Source organism: Ascaphus truei, chromosome 1, assembly GCF_040206685.1.
Source record: "Ascaphus truei isolate aAscTru1 chromosome 1, aAscTru1.hap1, whole genome shotgun sequence".
In the NCBI taxonomy this organism is placed as follows: Eukaryota; Metazoa; Chordata; class Amphibia; order Anura; family Ascaphidae; genus Ascaphus; species Ascaphus truei.
The window spans coordinates 511,467,062-511,494,940 of NC_134483.1; the positions used below are offsets into that span (position 1 = coordinate 511,467,062).

At 43.2% G+C, this 27,879-nt stretch overlaps 1 protein-coding gene and 1 long non-coding RNA gene across 8 annotated transcripts in view; one reads left to right on the forward strand and one right to left on the reverse strand.

Moving 5' to 3' along the window:
• Positions 1 to 2,941: 2,941 nt before the first annotated feature.
• SH3BP2 (SH3 domain binding protein 2) overlaps positions 2,942 to 27,879 on the reverse strand; it is a 90,495-nt gene continuing 65,557 nt past the window's right edge. For 6 of the 7 annotated variants that reach the window (XM_075570739.1, XM_075570749.1, XM_075570695.1 and 3 more), the window contains 11 exons: positions 19,451 to 19,553; positions 18,821 to 18,938; positions 15,297 to 15,367; positions 14,638 to 14,720; positions 13,569 to 13,628; positions 10,750 to 11,572; positions 8,014 to 8,125; positions 6,955 to 7,010; positions 6,106 to 6,184; positions 5,495 to 5,554; positions 2,942 to 4,515 (listed from right to left, as the gene is read on the reverse strand). In XM_075570739.1, coding sequence (XP_075426854.1) covers positions 4,378 to 4,515; positions 5,495 to 5,554; positions 6,106 to 6,184; positions 6,955 to 7,010; positions 8,014 to 8,125; positions 10,750 to 11,572; positions 13,569 to 13,628; positions 14,638 to 14,720; positions 15,297 to 15,367; positions 18,821 to 18,938; positions 19,451 to 19,553 — 1,703 coding nt within the window. In that variant the 3' untranslated portion in view covers positions 2,942 to 4,377. The remainder of the gene's footprint in view (positions 4,516 to 5,494; positions 5,555 to 6,105; positions 6,185 to 6,954; positions 7,011 to 8,013; positions 8,126 to 10,749; positions 11,573 to 13,568; positions 13,629 to 14,637; positions 14,721 to 15,296; positions 15,368 to 18,820; positions 18,939 to 19,450; positions 19,554 to 27,879) is intronic. The other variant, XM_075570713.1, reaches the window with a different exon arrangement.
• Positions 3,127 to 13,869, forward strand: LOC142466071 (uncharacterized). The gene is made up of 3 exons (XR_012788047.1): positions 3,127 to 3,339; positions 12,178 to 12,407; positions 13,744 to 13,869. It is a non-coding gene; the product is annotated as an uncharacterized LOC142466071 (long non-coding RNA).

Here is a 27,879-nt window from a genome sequence, read left to right on the forward strand (position 1 = left end):
GCTCTTGCATGCTGCTTAAGGAGGTCTTCTGTCTACCCCTTTTGTATCTAAAGCCCTCTCCTCCCCCTAGAACCTCTCACTTACTGCCCCATACCCCTAGAATGCCCTTCCCCGTCACTATGACTGACACCCTCGCTCTCCACCTTTAGGACCTTTCTCAAAACACATCTCTTTAAAGAAACATATGCGTAGCTCCGCTGGCTGATACTATACAACTCATGCACTTACCAGAACACCCTCCTACTGTCTCTAAGTTCTCCCCACTTACCACTTAGATTGTAAGCTCTTCAGGGCAGGGACTCCTTTTTCCATTGTTTTGTCTGAAGCGCTTATTCCCATTGTGTTATATTATGTCACGTGTATTGTAAAGCGCTATATAAAGATATACATAACATTCTGTGTCTGGATGCATTACCTTCCTAAGTCTGACTCGGCGTAAACACCACTATCTAATTAACTTCATGTAGTGTAAGACCCTTGTTTAACAAATGTATTATGTTTGGGGTAATGCCTTTCATTATTCTAATACATAGCCCCCTTATAAAATCTGTTTGAACCTTTGTCACAATAAGAGGTTTAGCAAAGTGTGATTAGTGTTCAAAATCCGTGCATTTTTGTGTCACCATGAACATAGATCAAAGAAGTGTTACAGTATGTCTCCTACCTTATTTGTTCTCCGTTTGAAATCACTTCATAAATACATTTATTAGAAAAACGGTTTTAAAATAAATAAACAGAATTTTCGGAGATTCGATTTCTCTACAGTATTTTTAATCAATTGTATACATTCACATATTTTACAACTGGAACAACATTTTACATTTTACAGTCATTTAGAATACAGATAATGTACAGTATGAGACATGGAAGCTTTATCTTACAGTCGACTGTGTTAACTTTATATTTGCTGTGTTTTTCGTTATCCCTCATTGATTAACCATTTAAATGCTGGAGGCCAGTCTACTGTGCACTGTTCCCTGCAGCATCTAAACGGTAAAACGCCAAAACAATGAAAGTTTTAAACATGGTAGCACTAACTGCATTGGCAACTGACATTAGTTGGCTTCCTGACCGTAAGAGGAAATAGAAATGTAGCACCGGTGCTGCCTTTATTCAAGAGATTGACTTTCAAGCAGAAAATGATGGCGGGAAACACCCCAAATTGGAATTTTGTATTCCTGCACATAGAGCAGGAGTGGCCAACTCCAGTCCGCACAGGCCCACCAACAGGTCAGGTTTTAAGGATATCCCTGCTTCAGCACAGGTGGCTCAATTAGAGCCTCTGCTTGAGCCACCTGTGCTGAAGCAGGGATATCCTTAAACCCGGACCTGTTGGTGGCCCGTGAGGACTGTAGTTGGCCACTCCTGACATAGAACATCAAACACCTGGATTGTTGATGTAAAAAACTCCATTACCGAGTACATAACCTCTCTGCTTCTGTTACAGGTGTGATCCAATCCTGACCGCTGTCTCCATCCCACTCTCAACAGAGAAGGGAAGCCAGTGCTGAGACACACAGACACTACAGGCAACATATCCATTTAGCTGAGAGAAGAATACCAGCATGGAGGGAAAAAAACCCTTGTATTATATTACGTGAGAAATTCTCTAATAAAGTAATCAAGAAACAGGAATGCGACTATGGGCAAGGTATTTTATCAACAAAGCATTAGACTGTAAGATTGACAGACCAGGGATTAATTGTGCCAGGAAATGTATATATGTATTGCAATATACAGTATAAAAATATTAATCTACAATTTACACAAGTAGCTCTCATTTCACAATTTTGGCATATCTGTAGATCTGCTGATAACAAAACTTTTGGACACATCTACATAACTTAAGGGCAAACATGCTCCAATAATCTGGCATAACATCTACCGGTGTTGCACAAACCTTTGCCCTTACACGTGTCCCTAAAAATTCACCCGTCCATGTAGGTGAAACTTGTAGTGTATAAAATATCTTAACGTTTAAAGTCAGTACCCGACACATAGAAGTCCATATTTATTAAGCAGTGGTATTTCATAATAGGCTTCTCGTTCGGAAGAATGGGTCATAAGGTGTTTCCGATGCTGGAAGGTGCATTATGGCATTTCAAATATGGTTGGACCATTAATCTGATAAACCCACGAGGCAGTTATCATAACTGGGATGTCTATATAAATAGTCTGTAAATAAAATCCTACCGCCACCCCAATGCTAACATAAAGGGAAAAAATAATTAATTGAATTCCTGAGGGTGGTGTTTCAAAAGATGAAAATGCTCTTTTTACAGTCATTTTTTTTTCTATTTATACTAAAAGAAGCATTTTGAGCTTTATATCAAGGTTTTTTTCTTCACCATGTGTGGATGAGGGAGAGTTTTTCCAACATAGTATATTGCCATGTACAAAATTCTATACCCGTCACTTTATTAGCATCAGCTATCTTCTTCCAACTCATTTGACTTACAACCTGCATGAAATATAAAACACTTGATTCACAATATTCTTACATTTGGTGCCGACGCGTTTTTAGGGAGCTTGATAGATCCCTCAAACTCAATTTAATTTTATTCTGTACTAAAATAGCCTGCGACATACCGCTTGCCTTACCTTCCAGCACCGGGGGGGTTAAAGTAGGACTGTCAAATATTCTGATTAGTATATTAAACATATTATTTCTCTGGAACAGAAAGTACTGATAATTACATTAACGAGGCAATATATTAAAAAGATGTCTGTGTTAAGTGGAACTGTAGATCTAAACAGCAGATGGCAATGTGTTCAAATGTATCACAAAATCTACACCATGGTTCGGTGGATAATTGCCAGATTGTGCAGAAAGATATTCAATCAGCACAATTGGGTATGTTTAAATGCTGAGGATGTTTGAAAGTTAGTGGCAGATCTATTTTAACTTTATCAGTGCAGGAAGGGCCAGCCCTGTGACACCGAGGAGCTTATGCACCATCCACCATTAATATTCAGAATGGCGTGTTTTTTTTTTTAAATAAGGTATATTATGTCCTGTTATACAAAGCACGTTTGTTTGCAAATGATCTATTGCATGTGCTTTGAAACAACAAAAACAGCATAAGAGACAAACCTTATACAGCATTGTAATCTGTGGTCGGGGAGCGTATGAAAGAGATTGTTCTACTCATTGAAATGCAGCGATTCCTCTACAGTATGTTTGTGTTTACGTGTCTCCTGCCCTCCTCCTCCCTTTGCACTTTTAGGCTAGCGGTTCGCCCTCATTGGTGAACCGCTCACGTGACCCTCGCTTGCCAAGAACAAATTCTCAAGTCTGTTCTCCTGTCTGCCGCTCTGCAGTTCCAGGCGGAGCGCTAGGTATGTTCATTTTAATTGTCTTCTTGTTATTTTGTTTTTGAGCCACGCAGTGCGCCGCCGCTGGCCACTTTTGGCATAATCACGGCCTTACTCACTCCAGGTCATGAATAAATCACATATGTCTACACAGGAAGTAAACATCCTATATGACCGTATATGTAGCATGTAAACAAAATGCATTAGGTAAAACATGTTTGTTCCACAAACCCATAATAGAGTCATTTTAATAAAAAATATATACTAAGTAGGCAGATAAATAATATCAGAATATGTGGTTAATACGATGACAAAGTGCCAGCTATCATTGCAAACTCTTGAGAGGAACACAAAGGGACATTCATTGTTTTACTTTGTATCACGCTGGGAAAGCAGTGGAAACATTATAAATATTTTCATTAGTAAAAAATAATGAAAGGGGAGTATATTCAATAAAGTGAGTCCCTCTTGCTAACGAAAGGTCAGTTTTCAAGTTCAGACAGCAACAAAACAAAACACCATGTGTCAATTGTTTCTCTTTTTGTGTGGAGACAGAGAACTAGTGCTTGAAGTGCAGACCTGCCTGTGGGGTGCAGACAAGAGCATGTTGCCTTCCATATACTTGCGGGGAAAAAGAAAAGTTTTCCCCCGCTACAAAAAAATCACTATTTTTCATAGGAAGAACATGTCATTTTTTTTATATATCTCAGGAGAAAATTTGGAATATTTCATTACACAACTGGAATGAAAATGACATTTTTAACATTGGTCGCTTGCTTCAGTGTGTGGTCCTTTTATCATGAGCTTACAGTTGCACTTTTGATCTAGTCTTCATTGCATGAACAAGGAACTCAGGAGAGAAGTCCCGTTTGACGTTAACATATTGTAATCCTGAGATGTTTTACCACGTCACAAACTTTCAGCAAACCTAGCCCATGTCTGCACCAGCTGAACATATAAAAGATGAACAAGACACGCTGTCTTTGACGAAAAGTATGATGTTTCCAGGGTTTAAAATGGGGGGACCAATTTATGAACAGGACATGATTCTTCAAGGTTGTGTCACCTTGGAGTTACGCAACCGTATGCATGTTGAAGAAGCAGACTCTCGTGGCTAGGCAATGTATTGTTATAGTAGTGTTCAACCAAAGTTCCAAAATCTCGAAACATTTGCTCTCCCTCAAGGTAAACGTTGGAATCCTATGAGAAAATGAAAGGTTACTGAGAATGACTTCCTTATTTAAATGTCTTCTATGTGTAAATTTTTTTTTCGCATTCCAATAACTATTGCAGATTTCCTTCAATAATATCTTCGGAATGAGACGAGTAGGAATACAGTATGTATGTTACAGAGAGATTTTCTTGGCGGGACACAGAAATAGTAAATGATTGAAAAGGGAAGATGGGAACGAGATAACAAATGGGGGAAAAAAAAAAAAAAAGAGGATGTTGAATACTAGAACATTTTTTTGAGAATGGAGAAGTTGAGGGTTACCGTGATGTGTTTACAGACAAATAAAAATGAAAGAACAAGCTAGAAGTGGGAGAAGAGCTGAATTGCACTATGGTAGACATTGTACTCATTTGAGTGGGTGATCTTGTTTAGGCCAGTTGAAACGGTCCCAAAATAAGTGAATAGTTAAATAGTATGAGACCTTTTTATCTAAACAGTACATACCATTTAAGAAAAACAAAATATGGCACATATTCACTAAATGTTGCTTTGCCATTAGACACCTATTGGTTCCAGAAGACACCTTTCACCTCATTCATCTCAATGGGTCTTCAGGTACCGAAAGGCCTCTTATAGCATTGTACAACTTGGTAAAATGGCCCTTAATGTCAAATTCAGATTATTTGGGGATGTAATGCTTAACTTGAGTCGTAGAAATATGTTTGTTTATGATGGACCACTTGGTCTTCCACTGCATTCTAAGCCTGTAAGGATGTGGTGGTCCCTGCAGTACACAGGGCATTTCAGATGCTTCTGGCTTTAATACACAGTGAGTTCTAATGATTCACAATTAAATATTACAATCACTTTGGTCACATCATCATAACATGTTACTGAACCATGATATGAAAAGTGTTTTAATTAATGCATCTGCTTCACTAAAATGTTAATTGTGACTCTGCAGACATCTCCAGTACATTTTATGTATTCAGAATTTCTACTAACCTTCTCAAAAATTCTGTAGTTCCTTAACTTGTCAGCGAGCTTGTCCCATACAACCAAAACCTTCAAGGAAAATACAGCAATATTATTTTAATAAAGCAATACTACAATTGTGAAGATCTTCACTGAGCTCTTTTGTATTTCTTCACAGTAAGTCAGACCATTCCAGACAGTTGTTCTCCTTACTTTACTGAAAGTGCAATCGTGCCAAGAATGATACGTTTATATTTAAATTCTCCTGCAGGAAAGCATTCAGCAGTGTAACTCCTCCGCATAGTTTTAACATTGCTTTCAGAATTGAAAATGTTTGTCACAGTTTTCAGAGCAAAACATACTGTACTTGTTTGTTAGGGACTAGTTAGGACAGTTCTTAAAAAAATGCCATCCATTTTTAAGAATCCCCAAGAATTATTTCACATCGATATTTCAAAACTTCTGTAACAAACAAACATTAGGACTTGCCCCCCCGCCCCCCCCCCTTAAAATAGCTTATTTAAATTTCTCTGCACTGTAACCCAGATATCTCTCCCACAGGAAATGGGAAGAAATATCTGCACAATCTAAAATTAGGAGCGGAATGTACAGTAAAATGTAATATATTGAGGAAATTTTACCTTTCCTGCCTTTGAAGAATTCCTAATGCCGAACAGTCCGTCCTTGGGACTTCCGTCGGAATTCATGGCTTTGAACATTCTGAAACATAACAATACTCTTACTTATCTCCAGCATCAAACGTGACCACAATGTCATTCCATCTGCAAGCTGCGCATATCTAGCTATATCTCCTTAAAAATTAATGTGCTGACATCTATAGTAACATGGAGTATCCCTGGACACTTTAGTACAGTAGACACAATATTCAAAGGTGCAGTCCTACCCAAAATCAGCTTTGAGCTACAAAATATCGCAAGAGTGACTGCACAAATACTAACCTACTGTAAGCGTTTTTCCAAAAATCTGCTAATTTTAGTTTTAAGGATTGCTACTGTACCAAAGAGACTATAGCTGCTTTATCTCTCCCAGAATCCCCAGCTTGTCTTATTCTTATAGGTTTTGGCTCTCTCTTTAAAGTGAGGGCATGCTGTTCTATCCCAGACAGTACCGCTATTTTTGAGGAACGTTCCCCCACTTAGTAATGTCAAAGGAAGTTAAGGAAAGGCCCCGCAGGAATGACGAGGGATGCCCTTTTAGTCTCAGTGGGGAATCCTGCGTTAACTGCTATTGACTTGAAAGGTAGCTAATGCCGGATCCGGTGTGTTAACCTGCAATGGACCATTGGGTTGCAGCCTTACCAATTAAAGTTACGGTTTAGCCTTAAGCGTTTCATTTAATTTGTATATCTTTCAACAACGAAACACATAAATCCACTCAACTTGGGAAAAACCTGCAACTTTTGTTAGGCAAACTAGAAAAAAAAAAACATACTAACTTGCTAAATGTGAGCACAACATTATATAAATTACCTTTCAACATCTAAAGATTCATTGGTATCAATAAATACACTGGCAGGTAAGGGAACCTGAAAATAAAGTTACAATCAATGATTATTTACAACAAATTATTTATCCATCTTCCTTAAATAACACATTTCATCAGGGACTCTCAACTCCAGCCCTCAAGACACCTCAACAGGTCAGGTTTTAAGGATATCCCTGCTTCCGCACAGGTATAAGACTGAGTCACCTGTGTGCGGAAGCCGGGATATCCTTAAAAACAGACCTGTTGGTGGCCGTCGAGGAATGGAGTTGGCCACTCCTGCCTTAGAACATGGAGTGTTCAACCATTAAGAAATTCTTGCAACTGGAAAATATCAGCCACTACCGGATTGTGCTCATGGAATCTTTGGCAATGTCTGCAGAACTATAGAATTCCACTGAAGACCATTGCCTTGGAATAATAGCGCAGGTCCTGCTTCAGCGCCTTGATATTGATATTATTGAAATGATAATAGGTCACCTCGTAGGGTTGCCAGGTGTCCAGTATTGAACCGGACTGTCCTGTATTGGGACACTCTGTCCAGTAAAAAATGAGAGGCAATACTGGACATGCATGTGTCTTCTATTACCTCTCTGGACATTGTGAACCGACTGCATGAGGCTATGGGATTTCCCCGAGCAGGGAGAGAGCAGGACCGTGGCTAGGGGGCTCGGCAGCTTCCTACACCCTGATTGGCTGTTGCTGGGTAATGCAGCGAATCAAGAGGAGGTGTCAGAAGCCTTGGGGGGCGGGGTAAGGAGAGGATGAAACAGCATGGAGAAGAGAGGTGAGAGAGGGGTGTTGGTCTCCAGCGCGTCGCACCTTTCACCATTGTGTCCATTACTTTTGGAGAAGCCACCTGGCAACCCTATCACCTCTCACTCTAATCCTTTCACTGCCAGCGGCGCCAGGAAAGCATTGCATGGCAAAACAAAGCAAATATTTCTGATGCGTTGCAAAAGGGGAAAAGGAAGTTATTTTATTTTTAGTAGGGACATGGATTTTAATTTGCTTTGGGGATAACAATTTGCAGTGCAGACTCTTACCGTTTCATAGTCATCTTCATCACTGTCTTCTTTACTTAAACTCGGCTTTGCAGGGCAAACTGGCAGCTCCACTCCACAACTTCGGAAACTCTGGCCATCGGGTGGTGACCTCCTAGAAAGAGCACATCAGAACTGAAATATACTGTAGAACTGATAATGACAAGCATTGTACAAGAGACAATACAGTACATGGAATGATAATACAATAAGTGCAACAACAAACAAAATCCGACCATAGGAAAGGAAATCCCTGCGCCAGAGAGCTTACAATCTAAGTGGTATGTTAGGAGACTTACAGTGACAGCAGGTGAAAGAATAAGTGCAGTAGATGGCAGTGCTTGGCCACAGTGGTTGGTAGCAGTGACTGTGGATGTGGGACAATAGCCATGATTCTAGGCTAATGAAATGCTTAATTTAAGAGTTGAGTTTTAAGGTTTGATTTGAAGGTGGCGAGAAGGTGCTTGATGTATACGGAGTGTGAGGGAGTTGCACAGGTAAGGGGCAGTGAGGGGAAAAAGGTGTAATCAAGAGAGAGCAGTAGAGGTAAAAGGGGTAGAAAGGAGACAGGCAGGAGCATAACAAGAGATCAAAGCTGATATGTAAGGAGTAGCAGATGAGAGGAGAGCCTTTTAGATAAGGAGGAGAACTTTATGTATGTGATCTGAAACTTGATGGAAGTCAGGAGAGGGATTTAAGGAGGAGATAAGCAGAGACTGTTTTGGGAGAAAGTGAACTTAATTCTAGCAGCAGAATTTTGGATAGATTGCAGGGGAGAAAGTTGTGAAGCAGGAAGGCCTGTTAGCAGTATGTTACAATAATACAGACGGGAGAGGATAATGTTACGGAGAAGTAACACATTTTATCCTTTGCAGGTGTGATAGTAGGAGTGTATCGATATATATCTGCATATTATTTCTCAAGCATGAGAAATTAAGTAATAAGCAGGAACGGTCTGAGCATAAGTGCGAGACAGGAGATTTCCCTGTGTAAACTGTATGTCAAGGTTGGTAGCAGGAACCCTCGCTCAATCGAGAGGGAAACCTCCTGCCCGTCATTCATAATTGGGGCATTATTCCTTACCTTTATTCTGAGACATACTCAGGGCATCCTGCTGCCAACCCCAGTTTCATACACAGGGAAGCTCCTGCCACTCATCCAAACTGAGGCACTGCAAGCTAATACAGGCATACCCCACATTAACGTACGCAATGAGACCGGAACATGTATGTAAAGTGAAAATGTAGTTAAAGTGAATCACTACCTTTTCACCACTTATCGATGCATGTACTGTACTGCAATCGTCATATACGTGCATAACTGATGTAAATAACACATTTGTAACAGGCTCTATAGTCTCCCCGCTTGCACACAGCTTAGGTACAGGTAGGGAGCAGGTATTGCTGTTCAGGACGTGCCGACAGGCGCATGCGTGAGCTGCCATTTGCCTATTGGGCGATATGTCCTTACTTGCGAGTGTACTTAAAGTGAGTGTCCTTAAACCAGGGTATGCCACTACAGTATGTTGTGGGTTCTCTGGCCGTGAAGCAGGCAATAGCTATGTAGATGTGGCAAAACCTAAAATAGCTACTCGCTCCACCTATAAACACAAGGGTAACGTGAACACTAAAGGAATCGGTTGCACCCAAGGGAAATATAGATCGGGTACAAAAATGAGAGCCAAAAGAGAATCTCAGAAAAGTCCCTAATTGCAGTGCACTCAATCTCCCTCAAAATAATGTAAGATGGCACTGACCACATGGATGGTGTTATCCAAAACAATGTATAGAACTAGAAAAGTAGAGAGAGAGACAGTGTGGTAGAACCTCTTGCCCAAGTCCTCCAAGAAGGACATGGAAATAATGTAAATCCACCCAGGTGACAGGAGTAACCCCCTACAGGGAAAACTAAGATATAGCTGAATGGTGCAATGTGACCTTCTAATGCCTCAAGTACTGAACTATATCCGACTAAGCTATTTAGGGCAGTGACACACTCCACTTGACTACTGTACTATGTAGTGTAAAGAGCAGACCAACAGCTGCATACAAATAAATGACTACTACAGATGCAGCGGCCGTTATTCGAACATATCACGCGTTGTATACCTCGGAATACCCATGTCATGGCGCGTCATTACTGCGTGTTGCATACCTCGGAAATACCCACGTCATGGCGCGTCATTACCGCGTGTTGTATACCTCGGAATACCCATGTCATGGCGCATCATTACCGCGTGTTGCATACCTCGGAATACCCACGTCATGGCGCGTCCTTACCGCGTGTTGTATACCTCGGAATACCCATGTCATGGCGCGTCATTACCGCGTGTTGTATACCTCGGAATACCCATGTCATGGCGCGTCATAACCGAGTGTTGACTCGTTTTTATCGAGTGCAGAAAATGCATTTTAGTGTTCTGGTTTTTAAACACCTGCAAATTGACACAGTACTGTACTGTACACATTACAATTCATTCATTTCTGCCACGGAAACGCGAAGAATTGCACCCGAAGAAATCGGGATCCATGAAATTCAAACAAAGCAACCGCGTGATTGGCCGCGTGGAGTACAGCAGCGCACACGAAAACGGCTCCGTGATATGTTCGCATAACGGCCGCTACATATGTAACTAGTATAATACGAAGACAAATGAATCATTCTTATAGACCTTGAGATGATGTAAACAAAGAGGTAACAATATATTTATGGTCGCCCTCAAACATATCTTGTACTTACAATTTCGGTGAAGGTGCTGGTTGATTGGTTTCTGACCTTCTTGCAGGCATTCTGGGTATGGGTGCTGGCTTGACCAGACCAGGTTTTATTCCCTCCCTTGGAGAGTTCACTTCCAACTTTTCGGGAACGCCTAATATTTTGGGTTTGGTTGGTGGGATTGGAGGTTGTAAATTGTTGGGTCTGTTGTGTGGATTCAGAGAGATTTTAGTGGCAGGTTTGTTTTGTGGGATCGGAGGGGGCACAGAAATATTTAATGCTTTGAACTTATTGTTGAGATCTCTATTCAGGTGATTCAGCCCAATGTTACATGATTCCTGTGCACTGAGTTTTGTCCCCTTAGCTTCATCGTAACTGAAGCCTTTCTTCAGATAAGACATATGAGGCATAGGAGGCAAAGGAGGCAGGTCCCCTATGCTGTGAGCTGCTGATTGTGGTGGTAGATGCGGTGATTTTATACATGGATCTGGAAGGCAGGTGGACTTCTTTCTTAGACGTAGCTGTTCTATTTCTTTTAAGTCAGGTAAGCTTTTTTTGGGAGGTGGAAGAGCAGGTGGCTCCATTCTGTGAGCCGTTGGTTGTAGTGGTAGAGGCGGTGGTTTTATACCTGGTTCGGACGTATTGTAAGTTCGAAGGAAAATTGACTCCTTTCTCGGAGTTGTATAGCCTACTTTCAAGTCAGGTGAAATATTTTTGGAAGGGGGAAGAGGAGGAAGTTGCTTAAATCCGACTGGAAAGTCACATGATGAATGTCTCGTCTGCAATTCAACATTGTTTTTTGGTGTCCTGGGAACTGGTGGTGGTGGATACATTGGTGGACAAGCTGCTGGTAAAATAGAAGGGTCATCTATTGAAACAAACAATATGACTTACACAATACACCTTCCACCCATACAAAGCACTAACCTCCCTCTTCAAACAAACCCACCAAACGCCTTCCCACACAAAGTCCTCACTCCTTCCCTCTTATACGCTTAAAACATATCAGCTGCTCAGCGTGTGTTTGGTGCTGGAGAGGGTTCTCTCTCCCTTCTGTGCCTGGCTGAGAAAGGAGAGGAGGATCGCAGCCTTTCCAGGCAGAGCAGGACGCGCCAGCTGAGCAGCCGACAAGACACTTTCCCCCCACAGGGTCGCCCTTGGCAGAGGGTCGTGGCACACCAGGATTCCGCGGTACCCTGGATGAGAAACACTGGACTAGGCAGCCTATTTACTGTGGCGTTAACCTAAGTCAATGGCTGTTAATCCCAATGCAGTTTTCACAAAAGCAATTAATATGATGGTAACCAAGTGTTAAAAGTAATGGTCATTATTTTAAAATGATATGCAAATGTGCCTACTTGATTTTCATCCCATATTCAATAAGCTTGGTTAAGGTTAACACAAAGAACTAACACTTAAGTCATGCCTAACTGTGGCACTACGCTTATCTAGACCCTAAATCCCTGGGGACATATTGCAAGAAGAAATGACCACCGTTGGACATACAGTACTCCACTGGATGCTAACGGATATCAAAAGACCAAGACGACAGCCAAAAACAACATGGGAGGTTGAAATCAGGAAATTTGTTGGCGCAACGTGGAAAAGAGAGCATCGAGACTGCAGTACCTGGAAGATCATTGGGGAGGCCTTCATCCAGCAGTGGATCGACAAGGGCAAAGGTATTATTGCCATTTAGTTATAGGGCGCCAACATTTTTGACAGAGCATTATAATGGTATAAAAGCAACAATGCGTAGAATATAATATACTGTCACAAGCTGGTACGTTAGGACACCCTTTCCTCTATCTGATTATAGACCTCATGAATCTATGGGTTAATTTTCCCCCAATGCCCCCCTTTTTTTAAACCTATATGTGTAATGGACCTATTTCTCCACCTCTTAATATAACATTATATATTTGATATTGACCCATTTCACACAAATCAATTAACCCCAACCCCCCCACCCCCCTATATTATAAACATAAAAAAAATAATTCCTCCATTTCAATTTCGTCACTATTCTTTTCCCCTCCCCCTGTGTGTTTATCTGAGGTCGCAATACTTTTAGTTTTGGGCAATTTATGTATGCTGGCACAATTCTTTATGGTCATTAAGACAAAGCTCTTTCCAATTGGCCCGAAGGGGTACTTAAGAGCTACATGGAGGTGTGTGTCACTTCCTGCAGAAGCATATCTGTGCAGAAAATAAAATAAAAGGGTCTCCGGTGTGGGAGGTCTGTTGGAGCTTTGGAGTGCTCGTGCGTGCGTGTGCGTGTGCATGTGCGTATATATGTATATACATACATACATATACCATATACAGTATATTTGTGCGTGTTGGTATTTAACAATTGTTCTTTACATTTTATTCCCACGGCATACAGACCAATTAGCCATATTTGGGTAATAGGCCGGTAGCCATTGTAAGATGGAGGGGGTTTAGGTGTGTTACGGTGCAGATGGTCGTTAAGGGTAGGTGTCCTAGGTGGAAGGTTACGCTACTGTTTCAGCATCTAGATGGGAGTGACGCCACGTAATTTGAAGATAACTCAGTTATCACAAAATAATGGGGCGTTAAACCTACGCTAATAAGCCCACTTACAGAGGTTATTAGTTCAGTGATGAAGGGGTTTACTCAGGGAAAATGATGTCCATTCCTGTTTAAGGCAACGTCTTAGTAAATCTGGGCCTATTATACAGTTCTTCTCACTATCCTTTTACTCAGAATTGTTTTTTTATCCCTTATTAGAAAACTTCTTGAAAGGGGATTGACTAAAGAAAAAAAAATTGTATGCGATTCTGTCACCAAAAAATAACCAATGTTTATACATAGCTTACCGTCTTCCCCATCTGGTGTTTCATAATCTTCTTCATCGTCATCCTCATCTGGCCAGGTATCTAAATATGCAGAGAATTGCCTCGTTAAGGGAGTTTTATTAGTTGTTCGGTTGCACCATTTAATGTAAGACTACATACAGTGAAACACAAAACTAATTATCATATGTATGCCCAGGCACATTGTATGGAAGTGGCACTTTGATATAGCAACATCCTAAATACAGCGCTCGTCCAGACAAATCTGGAGTAGACATGCAGAGTAAATACAAGCAGAGTTGTTTTCGGTCCCATTAGGAATTATTTATGGTAAGCTATAGGGAGTGAAACTGTAAGTATACTTATATTTCTTTTTGAATTTTCACTTAAAGTATATTATTTTTGTGCACATGTTAAGTGTTCAACCCTTTTATCTGTTTGCGCCTGTTTTTCACTTTATCACTCAGCTATAATACAAATCCTACATACACTTTCCGAGTAGGGTCTACCTTTCTGCAGATTCCCTTATCATATTGCTGATAAATCAATCCTTTGCTAATTATTACAGTATATTACAGTATATATCCATTCACAACTCTACAATGAAGATACCCGGCAGTGTAAGGCCACGCTTACAGACACTGACGCCACTCTGCGGTCGCAGAAAAAAATCAATATTAAGTGACTTCCGCGATCGCAACCAAGCCGTTGCGTTGCTCTTACTATAATCCCACGCAACGGTTTCAATGTATTTGTTTTGACGTGACGTCGCGTCGCTGGCACTATAAGGGAGGCCTTAAACTAGCACTGCAGCTTTCCTGCTACCCGAGACCTTTCAGGGCCCAAAATCTCAACAACACATTTAAAAGCTCTGTCATGTTGGTCTTATAAAAGGTTCTAGTTCTCGGTGGGGGTGGGAGGGAGGAGAGGGGGGGGGGCAAGTCTGTGTGTGGCTCTTCAGAACAAATACGGATACTAAATCAGTAAATTGCAGCCCAAATAAGAAAACGTGCAATACCACAATATGAAACCATCATTCTGTAAAAAGATATACTGCAAATAAAAAAGTATACACATATATGGGGGTTTTTACCATCTGCAGGGTTGTCGGTATATTTAATATCCACGGCACGTTCCACTGAGCCGTAGAAACTGTCTGATTCTGAGTCGGTGTCACTATGAAGAAAAAGGATTTTACTTTTTATTGCAGATGACTTTGGAATTGCATTTGTTTCACTTATCACTTTTTTTTTTTACTTACAAAAAACAGGGGAAAGTTGTTGTGCAACACTTTTTGCTTTGTTCACATTCACTAGTTGTGCCACTATAAATGTGGGAGTATGGGAGACATGTGGGGCACACGTGTAATTATTGTCGGGTACCACAACATTATCACATGATCCACGAGTTGATAAAAATGCACTTCCCTCTGGATAATAACGGATACTGTTACCATAGTAATATAAGAATACATTGTAGCAGCCGAGTTACACTGACTCAAGGATTGATTGAAACTGAAAGGCAGCCATTTAGTGAACCCTGGGAGGCAGGATCTTTTCTGATCGATCACAGGAAAACAAATTGGCAGCTTCGGGAATTAGTTTTCAATAAAGGTATTTTTTTATATTTTTTAAAGTGCCAATTGGATTGCCTCTAAGAGGATGGGACATGCATGTGAGCAGTCCTACATCGTTTTAGACTCCGTGTACAGAATAGGAAATTAGAGACAAAAGCAAAAAACGTAGACTCTACCTTAAGTCTGTTACGGTTTCCCCTTTCTCGTGGTAGCGATCAATTTCTTTCCTCAGGGATAACATCCATTTCTGAAACGGAAGCATTGATTATTGTAAAACACATTACAAACAGTGCCACAGTGGGCACTATTGCAGTTTAATGGAAAACAACCCTATTGTTTCAAAATCCATCTATTCAGGGTGGTCTCCTTTCTTAAAATATACAAGAATAAAAAGAAAGTCCCCAATATACTTGATTGAAGCTATAGCAGTGAAATTTCACTTATGACCAAACTCGACTAATAGCGATGATGTGTTCAATAGGTTAAATATAGGTGATTGATGCCTTGCGGTCATATCATGTTATTAGTAGCAAAAAATAACCTCATGGGAGGGATAAGCGGACACCGCGGGCAGGGTTATTCGCAAAGGAAACGGCACACCAGTAATAATAATTTAAAAAAATCACATTTATTAAGCGACTATGAGAGACATCCACAAAAATAGGACAGACTAACCAACTCTGACGCGTTTCGGGAAAAGCCCTTTGTCAATATCATGCTTTTATGTTTTTCTTACCAAAGGAATTAACCCCAACATGAAGTTCAGGCTGGTTTTGATGCCCTCATCGGTTCCTGATCTTCCCCTAATCGGTCATAACTGTCCCCCAGACATGTAATGAGCATCCATAAATCTCACTTAATAACCACTGGGGTGGAGCAAACAAGATTGATAATCAGCGCTCCTGCCATCCACATCTCCCATTGTTAATGAAAATAAAGGAAAGCGTTTACAGCGGACTGTAGGACTAAAGCAGTCTGATCTGAAAGACAGCCTTTTAATAGCTTGAGAATACCGTCGTGGTCGGCTATACTGCCCTATTACTACAGCTCCTATTTAATATGTTTCTCCAGGGAAGCTCTGAACTTGAATGGAGCCCATATCTTCTCTAATGAATGGAACATATAGCTGCTCTAATGTATAGCCTCTCTAATGAATAGAACATATAGCCTCTCTAATGAATAGAATGTATAGTCTCTCTAATGAATAGAATGCATAGCCTCTCTAATGAATAGAATGTATAGCCTCTCTAATGAATAGAATGTATAGCCTCTCTAATGAATAGAATGCATAGCCTCTCTAATGAATAGAACTTATAGCCTCTCTAATGAATAGAATGCATAGCCTCTCTAATGAATAGAATGCATAGCCTCTCTAATGAATAGAACTTATAGCCTCTCTAATGAATAGAACTTATAGCCTCTCTAATGAATAGAACTTATAGCCTCTCTAATGAATAGAATGCATAGCCTCTCTAATGAATAGAACTTATAGCCTCTCTAATGAATAGAATGCATAGCCTCTCTAATGAATAGAACTTATAGCCTCTCTAATGAATAGAATGCATAGCCTCTCTAATGAATAGAATGCATAGCCTCTCTAATGAATAGAATGCATAGCCTCTCTAATGAATAGAACTTATAGCCTCTCTAATGAATAGAATGCATAGCCTCTCTAATGAATAGAACTTATAGCCTCTCTAATGAATAGAATCCATAGCCTCTCTAATGAATAGAATGTATAGCCTCTCTAATGAATAGAATGTATAGCCTCTGTAATGAATAGAATGTATAGCCTCTCTAATGAATAGAATGCATAGCCTCTCTAATGAATAGAACTTATAGCCTCTCTAATGAATAGAATGCATAGCCTCTCTAATGAATAGAACGTATAGCCTCTCTAATGAATAGAATGCATAGCCTCTCTAATGAATAGAACGTATAGCCTCTGTAATGAATAGAATGTATAGCCTCTGTAATGAATAGAATGTATAGCCTCTCTAATGAATAGAATGTATAGCCTCTGTAATGAATAGAATGTATAGCCTCTCTAATGAATAGAATGTATAGCCTCTGTAATGAATAGAATGCATAGCCTCTCTAATGAATAGAATGCATAGCCTCTCAAATGAATAGAATGCATAGCCTCTCTAATGAATAGAATGTATAGCCTCTGTAATGAATAGAATGTATAGCCTCTGTAATGAATAGAACTTATAGCCTCTCTAATGAATAGAACTTATAGCCTCTGTAATGAATAGAATGCATAGCCTCTCTAATGAATAGAATGCATAGCCTCTCTAATGAATGGAACATATCTGCTCTAATTAATAGAACATATAGGGGCTTATGCAGAGAGGTACGGTAAGGTCAAATTCGGCAGGTTTGCGGCAAAAATGTCCGCATTCAAAGAGTTAGTGGCGAGAACTTGGAGGGACTAGTCAAATTCGCCAGACGGGTGGCGAGATGCGCATAAACGCGCCAATCAGAGCTACTAAATGGCGCGTTCAGGGGAAATTTTGCCCGCCAACAAAAGTTGGCGGTATTGTGGGCAAATACCGCGCGGCTCTGAATGGCGAGTTTCACACCAAGTGAAACTCGCCTAATTAGCAATTTCAGGCACACCGCGCTACCGGAGTACCCTGCATTGCACAACAATAAATTCCAATCCTGCGGCAAATTTAAGCAGTACCTCTCTGCATAAGCCCCATAGTCTCTCTAATTAATAGAATATATAGCCTCTCTAATTAATAGAACATATAACCTCTCTAATGAATGGCGCTTACTGCGTCTCTAATAAATGGGATGTAGAGACTTTTAAAGTTCATCGAAATGTTTACGCCAGGAATTGAATTTGGAAAAACAAAAATAACGTTAAAAAGGTTTGCGACTGCATTTTGCATACAGTAGTTTCCCATATCTCTAGCCGAGAGCTTGGAAAGTCTCACATGGGCAGATGTGATTATATGGTCATTATGAAACGGATACTGTGCCAACAGCAAAAGCAAACACTTTTTTTTTTTTTACTTGAGAGGAACGTGTGTATGTTTGTATGCGTATCCACAACACACTAACTCACTAACGGTGTGCTCAGATTCTACGCTATGTACACAGAATGTCACAGGGAGCAATAATATTTGCTACTGTACATCTGTTCATGCAATTTTTAAACTGTTCATTTATTTGAAAAAGCATGTGTGTGGGGGAGGGGGGGGGGAAGGGGTCCGGGGGGTGGAGTCACAGAATATACTTGCAATTTTCAAGCAATCAATGGTTCTGGTTCGGCTGTGCCTATTTTTAGTGCGTGCGACCATTTGCGTGGCGTCACGCACGCCTGTAGCACGAGAGATGTGTGGTCTAGGAGTAGACGTGACGGGGAGGCGTGTCGGGGTGCGTGGCTGTGACATCACGGCGCTGGTCCACACTCATTGGGCGAACCGCTCACGTCAACCGGCCATCGCCCGACAAACAAATGTATTTGTTTTCTCGCGCATCGCAGGCGCTCTGCATCGCACTCGTGCGCTCTATGGTCTGTTTCAGAGAGACACAGCATTCTGATCGCACCGCCCGCACGGTTACTCTCAAATCCAGACAGAAGCATGCACTACCTATTGTAGCTCCCGGAGAAGCATGCAGCTCGTTCCATTAACGCCTACTAGCTAGTTTAGTAATCTACACACACACAGCTAAACAAACCTCGTACCTTTCTTTCATCTTCAGATGCTGCAGAAAAGTACCACGTCCGATTCTTCTTGCTAATGTGAACTATTTTGAAGGGAAATACGTTACTTGATGTGGTCTCTTCTGCTGCTCTCATAACCCTGGGAAACAAGCAATGGAAAATGTGAATGTAAAGAGAAAAGTTACTGGGCTTTTTTCAGTGCCTGTATTGATTTCTGAGTAATTTTAAAATGACAAATATTCTGGGTTTTTTTTAAAATGGGAGACAAAAATGAATGTGAAAACCCCTCAGGAAATCTCAGCAATCAAGTTACAGACACTGTAGAGAACATGGAACAAGTCCAAAGAGTCAGCGCTCAGAACACACTATGAATATATAAAAAAAACTATTTAAAGTTAGATTCAGAATTCATGGACTAAACTCTCAAGCTACGTACTAGCTCAGTTTTGCTTTGCCCTTATAGTCTTGAAAGAATAAAATTGTCCAGCTTATAGCCAAAAGAACTCAAAGGCCTGTAATTCCATCGTAGCTCCTCCCATTTACAGACCATTATCAGGACACTCTCTATCTTACAGTATTCATTAACGGGAGGGTTATGTGTTAGTTTAAAATGTGACGGCCCATGATACAATATTATATTGTCTTGCCAACCTGTTGTAGCCATTTAGTGAGAAGGCTCCTTGTGAAGACGCAGAGGTGCTGCTCCTGAAGTAGTACACACAACCCTTGTGTATAATCACATATCTCAGGGGCCCTGGGGAAGAGAAACATAAACCATTAGTGGTCAGAGTGGATTCCCAAAAAGTAGTGGTGCTGCGTCTGACTTTGCAAGAATTCAGAAGGCATTAAATTTGTTTTTGCCTGTGGGTCCTATCGCAATCCCCATCAGGTGTCTGACCCTGGGACCCAGAGCCCTTTTTCAGCAATGTAAAATAAACAGAAATCATGATTCAAACCGGCAGGGGCGGCAGTGACAAGAGGTTAAGAGAATAAAGCAACATCTGTTTTAAACAAGTATCCAGCGTTTCTTTTGTACAGTAGGGTCCCCACCTCACAAAGCTGTCCTAACCAGGGCCCACTAGGGTGTCAATAAAACATTAGCTGGCGTAATGACTGTCCGGGAGTCTCAGTCTCACCGATTTGAGTCAGTCTCGCTGATTTGTGGTTACGCGCTCCCACAGATTGATTTTTGTCAGTCATTTCCCGTATTGTTTGCAAGACCCCCAAATGTCACCGATTTGGGTTCTTGGAGATTGACATCTGATCACATTTAGCATTGACATCTGATCACATGGGTATTACCCGAACACAGAATCCTATAACCGGTCCATGTTTCATACGGTAATAATATGGGACAAGAGCAGGGTCTTGTTTTTTCTATGCAATACGGGCTGATAGAAAGCCACAGCCCTGAACGTTACATCACTACACCCCTAACTTATTAAATGAATAGTACACAGGCTTGGTACTGCACGATGACATATTAACCTGGTCTACGTAAACGGGAAATACAAAGCAATGCGGCGCAGCCATTCCCATATTAAAATCCTCTTTAGGGAAAAATAATGCCACATGGGCCATCTACAATAATAATAAAACTATGTAGGGTGGAATGATTACAGTACATTTCAGGCATTGCAAGAGACCATTCACAGTGAAGACCTTAGAAAGCAATAGCTGATATAGTAAGTGGAGACTCAGAGAGAGGAATTCGTTGACGCAGTATCAGAGCATAAGCGGATGAGGAAAAAGTGTAACCTGGAAGGTTATGGCCCCATGTTAACTAAGCGGCGCGATTAAATGGTAAAGTGTCTTCTGTAATAGCACCACTTAGTAAATATGTCTCTATACTAGGGGCGCTCAACTCCAGTCCTCAAGATCCCCCAACAGGTCAGGTTTTCAGGATATCCCAGCTTCAGCACAGGTGGGTCAAAGACTGATCCTCTGAGCCACCTGTGCTGAAGCAGGGATATCCTGAAAAACTGACTTGTTGGGGGACTTAAGGATTGGAGTTGAGCAAACCCTGTTCTACACCACAGGAACCATCACCTTAATGGTGTAGAACTTAAATGAGCCAAAGGCAGTGAGGTGTTTAATTGATCATATATAATACAATTTTAACATTTGTTCTTGAAATGTTTGTAGCCGATGTAAATTGAGACGTGGGCTGTTTTAGTTCCCTTATCTCCTGTCACTAGCCAGTCTTACTTCACATTAAAAAGGAGCAATCTAAGCTGGTTTTTATTTTCTTATTTCTTTAACATAGGTTTGAAGCAGGGGGTCTCCAGAGCTGAACCCCATCAGTTTCAGGTCCGGGGACCTCCTGCTTCCCAATATACTTACCTCCAAAGAGGGTGCCGGAATCTGGGCAATGTTTAAAGCTCCTGCATGGCGCGGGCCAATAGGAAGTCGAACTTGATGATGTCACTGCTTCCTATTGGCCTGCAGGGCGTGGGAGCTTTGAAACGCCGCCACAACGTGAAACCTGCTAGCCAAGCGGCTACCGGCCCCCCTTACTGGAGGTAAGTATCTCCGGAAGCAGGGGGTCTCCGGAGCTGAAATTACCGGGGTTCCAGCTCCGGAGACCACCCTGCTTCAATCCTATGATAAAAAGAAAAAATAATTGCCTGCAAGGATTGCCTCTCTCAAGTACCCTCCGTATCCTAGCTGGTCATCGGACAAAGAGAGGGAATCTAAAAACCACATTACAATATTGTTGGTGGAGATGGAACAAAACAAACTAGAAGTAAAAAACATATTTACAATATGTATAAGGTTTGTTGAAAAAGCATCAATCTCCAACATTTGACCCATCAACCCGATCACTGCCGATAGCTCACGCTTGTCCTAAATTGACATTCGTGTGACACCCATAATGCGGCAGGGAGAGGGTGGGGGAGAGGGGGTGTACCGGGTGTCTGCCTTTTGTAGGCATCAGTCTCGTTGGGTGTCGTATGCGCGACATGTAATGCGTACAGAACGATGGCCTGAGCACAGCGTTCAAGCTCAGCTCGGTTTCTGTGGTTGTGTGTCTGGGCTTCTCAGAGCAGCCTCATTACACAGAGCAGCCGAGAACGCTTGTGCTGCACAGCCCTGGTAATGTCCCAGGACGCAGATCAACAGGCTCAATTTACACGAAATGGGTGATTGCAGGTGATGCGATATATACTTATTCTTTTAAAATTACCGCTTTGGAAATAAAGATGAAGAGGACGAAGACGAAGGGCGGCCTTTCTCCTACATCTGAGTTTGTGATGTAACTCTTGTTGGTGATTTGCACACAATCATCACCTGAGGCATTGGTTAAGTGGACTACTGATTGAAGTGAATACTGTATGTCAGGCCTGCACAACTCCAGTCCTCGAGGGCTGCAAACAGGCCAGGTTTTCAGGATATCCCTACTTCAGCACAGCTGGCTCAATTAGTGGCTCAGTATGACTGAGCCACTAATTGAGCCAGCTGTGCTGAAGTAGGGATATCCTGAAAACCTGGCCTGTTTGCGGCCCTCGAGGACTGGAGTTGTGCAGGCCTATTGTATGTGGAAGGTGTACCACCTCTGGTTACATATACCTCATGTCAGATCACAGTCTGCCACCTCCTGCAACCTCAAACTGGCCTTTTTATTTATTTATTTTTAAGGGGGACACGTTTGTTATTTTCCATCTAATTTATACACGTCATTTACTTCCTTGGAAAGCATCAAATATCCATAAAGCAAATTATTTGCAGCTTGTGAACACTGAATATGTATGGCTTTTTGTCGGGAACACTGGATTCAGGCATATCAGCCGCTTCTTTTTGTCTGTTTGACTAATGATAGTCCGGTAATGACTTTGCAAAAAAAAGACAGGGTACAGTTAACAATTTACCTGGGGCTTTTGAGGACTAACAAACAGTCTTATCACCAAAATACATTAGACATTAGATAAAACCCTGTAAAGCAGGGCTGTGCAACTCCAGTCCTCAAGAGCGATCAACAGGCCAGGTTTTCAGCATATCCCTGCTTCAGCACAGGTGGCACAGTCTTTGACTGAGCACCCAGGGGGAAAAAAAACCCCACCACCAAAATAACCCCCATCTTATAACTTTAGGTGTGTATACACACACACACACACACACACACACACACACACACAATATCTTCCGGTGAGCCACCTGTGCTGAAGCAGGGATATCCTGAAAAAAAAAAAAAAAAAAGCTGTGTGTGCTGTGCACGCGCATAGTAAGTGAAACTTCTTTGACTTTTGTCACAGAAATTGTATTTGTGTTGATGATGTTTTAATTAAAAATCAAAATACAATTTCATTGACAAAACGCAAATAAATTTGACTGATAATGCGCGTGCTCGGCACACATCCCCTGTATTAGCTATTTGCACTATGTGTGAATTCCTTGTGAGTGCGTGTGACCGAGTGTGCGTGTGACCGAGTGTGCGTGTGACCGAGTGTGCGTGTGACCGAGTGTGCGTGTGACCGAGTGTGCAGAGGAGTGTGCGTGTGACTGTGAGTGTGCATGTGACTGTGAGTGTGCGTGTGACTGAGTGTGACTGAGTGTGCGTGTGACTGTGAGTGTGCGGGGGACTGTGAGTGTACGGGGGACTGTGAGTGTACGGGTGACCGAGATGTGTTTTTAGTCTCACCCTTTATATTCTGCATGAATACACCACGTTTGTAAAATTAGTACCATTATTATAGTGTCCTTTGCTCAAATAACTGTGCTCTATCCTGCAGTCAAGCACAGCACCACTGAGGTTGTATTAGTACTGTGACCACTGCATTTTACAATCTGATATATTGCTGACTTTGTATAGATCAGATATTTCCAGTACACAGAAGAATGTTATATTTCATTTGGGTTGACAGTTGAGATTTGTCATACAGATACCTTGCTAGTTCCTTAACCCTGAGTATTTACTAGCACTGAGATTTCCAGTGTTTAGTGTGTCCTGTTTGACAGTCTTTAATTGTTCTGCTGAAGGCTCATGCCAGTCTGGATGGTTCCTTCAGTGCATATTAGCAGAGAGCACAGGACACCAGGAGCTGCATGCAGCTATATCTCACCATCAGAAGCAGCATGGGCAGCATTTCACACTGACTGTACCTTATTCATACACACACAGGCACTGAACGGCTGGCTGCAAGGGCAGGGAATGCACACCCACTTCTGCCCTGTCCTGCTACTCACTGCACACACACAGAATCACTAGGACTGTGATGGTTTCAATGTGATGTCCCTCTCCCCAGCCTATTATTCCTTTGATATCCTTTAATGTGGACATCGTTGCCAGGTCCGATCTCATCACTCCCTCCCTCCTTTCCCACTCCCTCTTTCCCCCCTCCTCCCTTCCTGTCCATCGGCAATTCGGCATGTCAGCGACACACCGCTCTGCTTCCTCCCGGTTACCCTCCAAGATCCCTGTGCTCCTCTCCTCCTCCTCCGGCGGTGCTCAGTCAGCGGGACACAGGGAAGCGGAGGGAGGAGAGAGGCTGAGCAGCGGCTCACTGAGTCTGATTTAAAATCCCCGCGCCTGCCTTCTTGCTACACCTTTCACTCTAGCACCGGAAGCTCTGCAGCAGCCATCTTGCTATACCCATGGCAGCTGACGTGTGGGGGTAACGGCGGCCGTTATTAGCGGCGCCGGCGGGTGTGTGGGCAGCATGTCACAGCGGGTGTGTGTGGGGAGCGGCGGCTGTTAGGAGCGGCGCATGTCACAGTAGATGCGGGGGAGGGGGGGAGCCGTGACGTCACTTCCGTTTCACATTTCACCCCCAACTCTCCCGTTTTACTCCATCAGAATAGGTGCCACTAAAGAAGTTTCACTTCAAAAAAAGGCCTGTTGTTGGCCCTTGAGAACTGGAGTTGCACACCCCTGCCTTAGATGGTGCCTGATTGAAGCAGGATTTGCATTTGCTGCAGTATGCTGGTTGTGGGTGGGACTGCAGGACTTTTACTTGCTGTTTCACATTAACTGAATTGTGAAACATTCTAACGGAATGATGGTTAATGGGTTACATGGCTTTTACTTTAATGCATTATACAGTATATTGCTAATCTGGACTGAGCTGTTAACCTCCTCAATCCTCCACAATGAGATTGGTCATATAGGGCAGGGGAGCGCAAACTTTTGGAGCTGCGCCCCCCTGCCTGCTCCCCCTCAACTTGTTTTGCGGCGTCACGTGACCCCGTTGCCATGGAGACGGACGTGTGACATCACTCTGCTGTGTCATTTGACACCGCGTTGCCAGTCATAGCAACTCTTCTGAATCCCGGTAAGTAGAGGTTGTAGAGGCCTCATGCAATCCCTCAGCATTTAATTTAAATGCCTCGGGGCAAAAGCACAGGGCCTCTGCAACCGCCTGCGCCCCCCCCCCCCAAATAAAAATCCAGCACCCCCCACTTTGCGCACCACTGATATAAGGAATTCCCACAGCCAACTAAGTCTAGGATTAGGCTGGGGCCATGGTGTCGCAGACCGTGCGCTGAGCGATCAGACTGCCTTAAGGCAGTGATCGCGTCCATTCGGCGTGCAGGCGGAAGCGGGCATCCGTTGCGCAAGAAATCAGTTGAAACTGATTTCTTGGCGCGACAGGCCGGTCTCCGTGATGCCCCTAGGCCAATGTATTACCATCATCCCATGGCCCAGGAGCCAGAATGTCTGTGGCAATTTGGCCCATATTTGCCATACAGTCTTCTGCCAAAAGACACATACTGGCTCTGGAAAACACTGACTTGGCAGAAGACTGCTTAGGATTTATAGCCCTTTGTGTGTAAGGACACATTATGACAAAAGGTTAACCATTGCAGTGCCAGATTGGTCTGCAATCCATTAAAGCGGCAGTCTCCTCTAGGACAAAAGTACAGCGGAATTATTTATTTATAAAATATTTTACCAGGAAGTAATACATTGAGAGTTACCTCTCGTTTTCAAGTATGTCCTGGGCATAGTTAATATAACAAATAATACATGGTTACAAATACAGTTACATAAATGAACAGGGTATACATTATATACAATACATTGCATGCACAGTTAGAGAAGATGTATATTATAGAATGTTTACCAACTTCCATTTTCTTTGTAAACAAATGGTTTTGGAAAGTTTTTTTTACACTCTGTACCAAATGTCTGGTGGTAAGACTCTTTGTCAGTCCTTAAACCAGCTGGTACATTTTAGTTTTGTGCTCGATATGCTTGAATTTAACAGACAGAGAAAAGCAACACATTAATTGTTTATAAAATACAAATAAATAAAACATATCAGGGTTTTTTTTTAAAATCCTGTGGTTGCCCCCTGACATAGCCTCAAGACAGCTTCCACGTCATTGGGTCTGGCACTCCATTAGCCCTGTGGAAGTGACGAAACGTAACGCATAGGGTCAGAGGTCGTGGCTACTTTGGAGATACGCATGCGCAGCCTTTCAGGCATGGGGAAATATCCAGCTTTAAAGCCAACAACTGCCCCTCCACACAGAAGTGTACTGGTCAGTGGTTCGTGCTGCAGAACCCCCCTCTCCCCCTTCCCTGGTGACAGAGGAAAGAGCAGGAGCTGTTTTTCTATTGCTGGACTACCACGCTTATTATCATTGCTGTGCTCTCAAGCTGGCTTTAGATCTATAAGATCCATCCCCCTACAAAGGATTCCACATGGTCATATTCATCAGTCTATTTGGATATTTATTTGGACTTTAAGGCACCGGTTTGTATGTTTCGTCACACCTGTTTTCTGATTTGGTTTGGTCAGTTTTTCTTGGCAGCCTTGGCTCATAATACAGTTCCTGTTGCACAACTATATAATTTGTGTGTAAGTAGTATAGGTTTATTTGTTATTAGCTTGGGCGCTTTTTCAACACCTCTTTCGTTTTGTTGAGCCATGCCCAATGCTATCTGCTTGTTATCTAGGGGAGATCGCGTCCGGTGGAACGCTGAATGCTATGTGGCCGGCTGAGGAATGGAAGACACCTCCTCCGTTCAGTCATCAGTGACGCTGCGACCATGTGATCGCTCACATGGAGAGGTCATGTGATTACAACGTGGTCACTGTTGCTGCAGCACTCAAAGGGCTACGGAAGCCAATTACACCAAGTTGTTTAAAAATATATATTTTTGACTTGTTCCATGAGTGTCACTTAATGGAATTTTTTTGAGGGGGGAGGAGGGGGGCAGAGACGGCACGGGGAGAGAGAGGCAGAGGCGGCACGGGGAGAGAGAGGCAGAGGCGGCACGGGGAGAGAGAGGCAGAGGCGGCACGGGGAGAGAGAGGCAGAGGCGGCACGGGGAGAGAGAGGCAGAGGCGGCACGGGGAGAGAGAGGCAGAGGCGGCACGGGGAGAGAGAGGCAGAGGTGGCACGGGGAGAGAGAGGCAGAGGCGGCACGGGGAGAGAGAGGCAGAGGCGGCACGGGGAGAGAGAGGCAGAGGTGGCACAGGGAGAGAGAGGCAGAGGCGGCACGGGGAGAGAGAGGCAGAGGCGGCACGGGGAGAGTGAGGCAGAGGTGGCACAGGGAGAGAGAGGCAGAGGCGGCACGGGGAGAGAGAGGCAGAGGCGGCACGGGGAGAGAGAGGCAGAGGCGGCACGGGGAGAGAGAGGCAGAGGCGGCACGGGGAGAGAGAGGCAGAGGCGGCACGGGGAGAGAGAGGCAGAGGCGGCACGGGGAGAGAGAGGCAGAGGCGGCACGGGGAGAGAGAGGCAGAGGCGGCACGGGGAGAGAGAGGCAGAGGCGGCACGGGGAGAGAGAGGCAGAGGCGGCACGGGGAGAGAGAGGCAGAGGCGGCACGGGGAGAGAGAGGCAGAGGCGGCACGGGGAGAGAGAGGCAGAGGCGGCACGGGGAGAGAGAGGCAGAGGCGGCACGGGGAGAGAGAGGCAGAGGCGGCACGGGGAGAGAGAGGCAGAGGCGGCCCGGGGAGAGAGAGGCAGAGGCAGCACGGGGAGAGAGAGGCAGAGGCGGCACGGGGAGAGAGAGGCAGAGGCGGCACGGGGAGAGAGAGGCAGAGGCGGCACGGGGAGAGAGAGGCAGAGGCGGCACGGGGAGAGAGAGGCAGAGGCGGCACGGGGAGAGAGAGGCAGAGGCGGCACGGGGAGA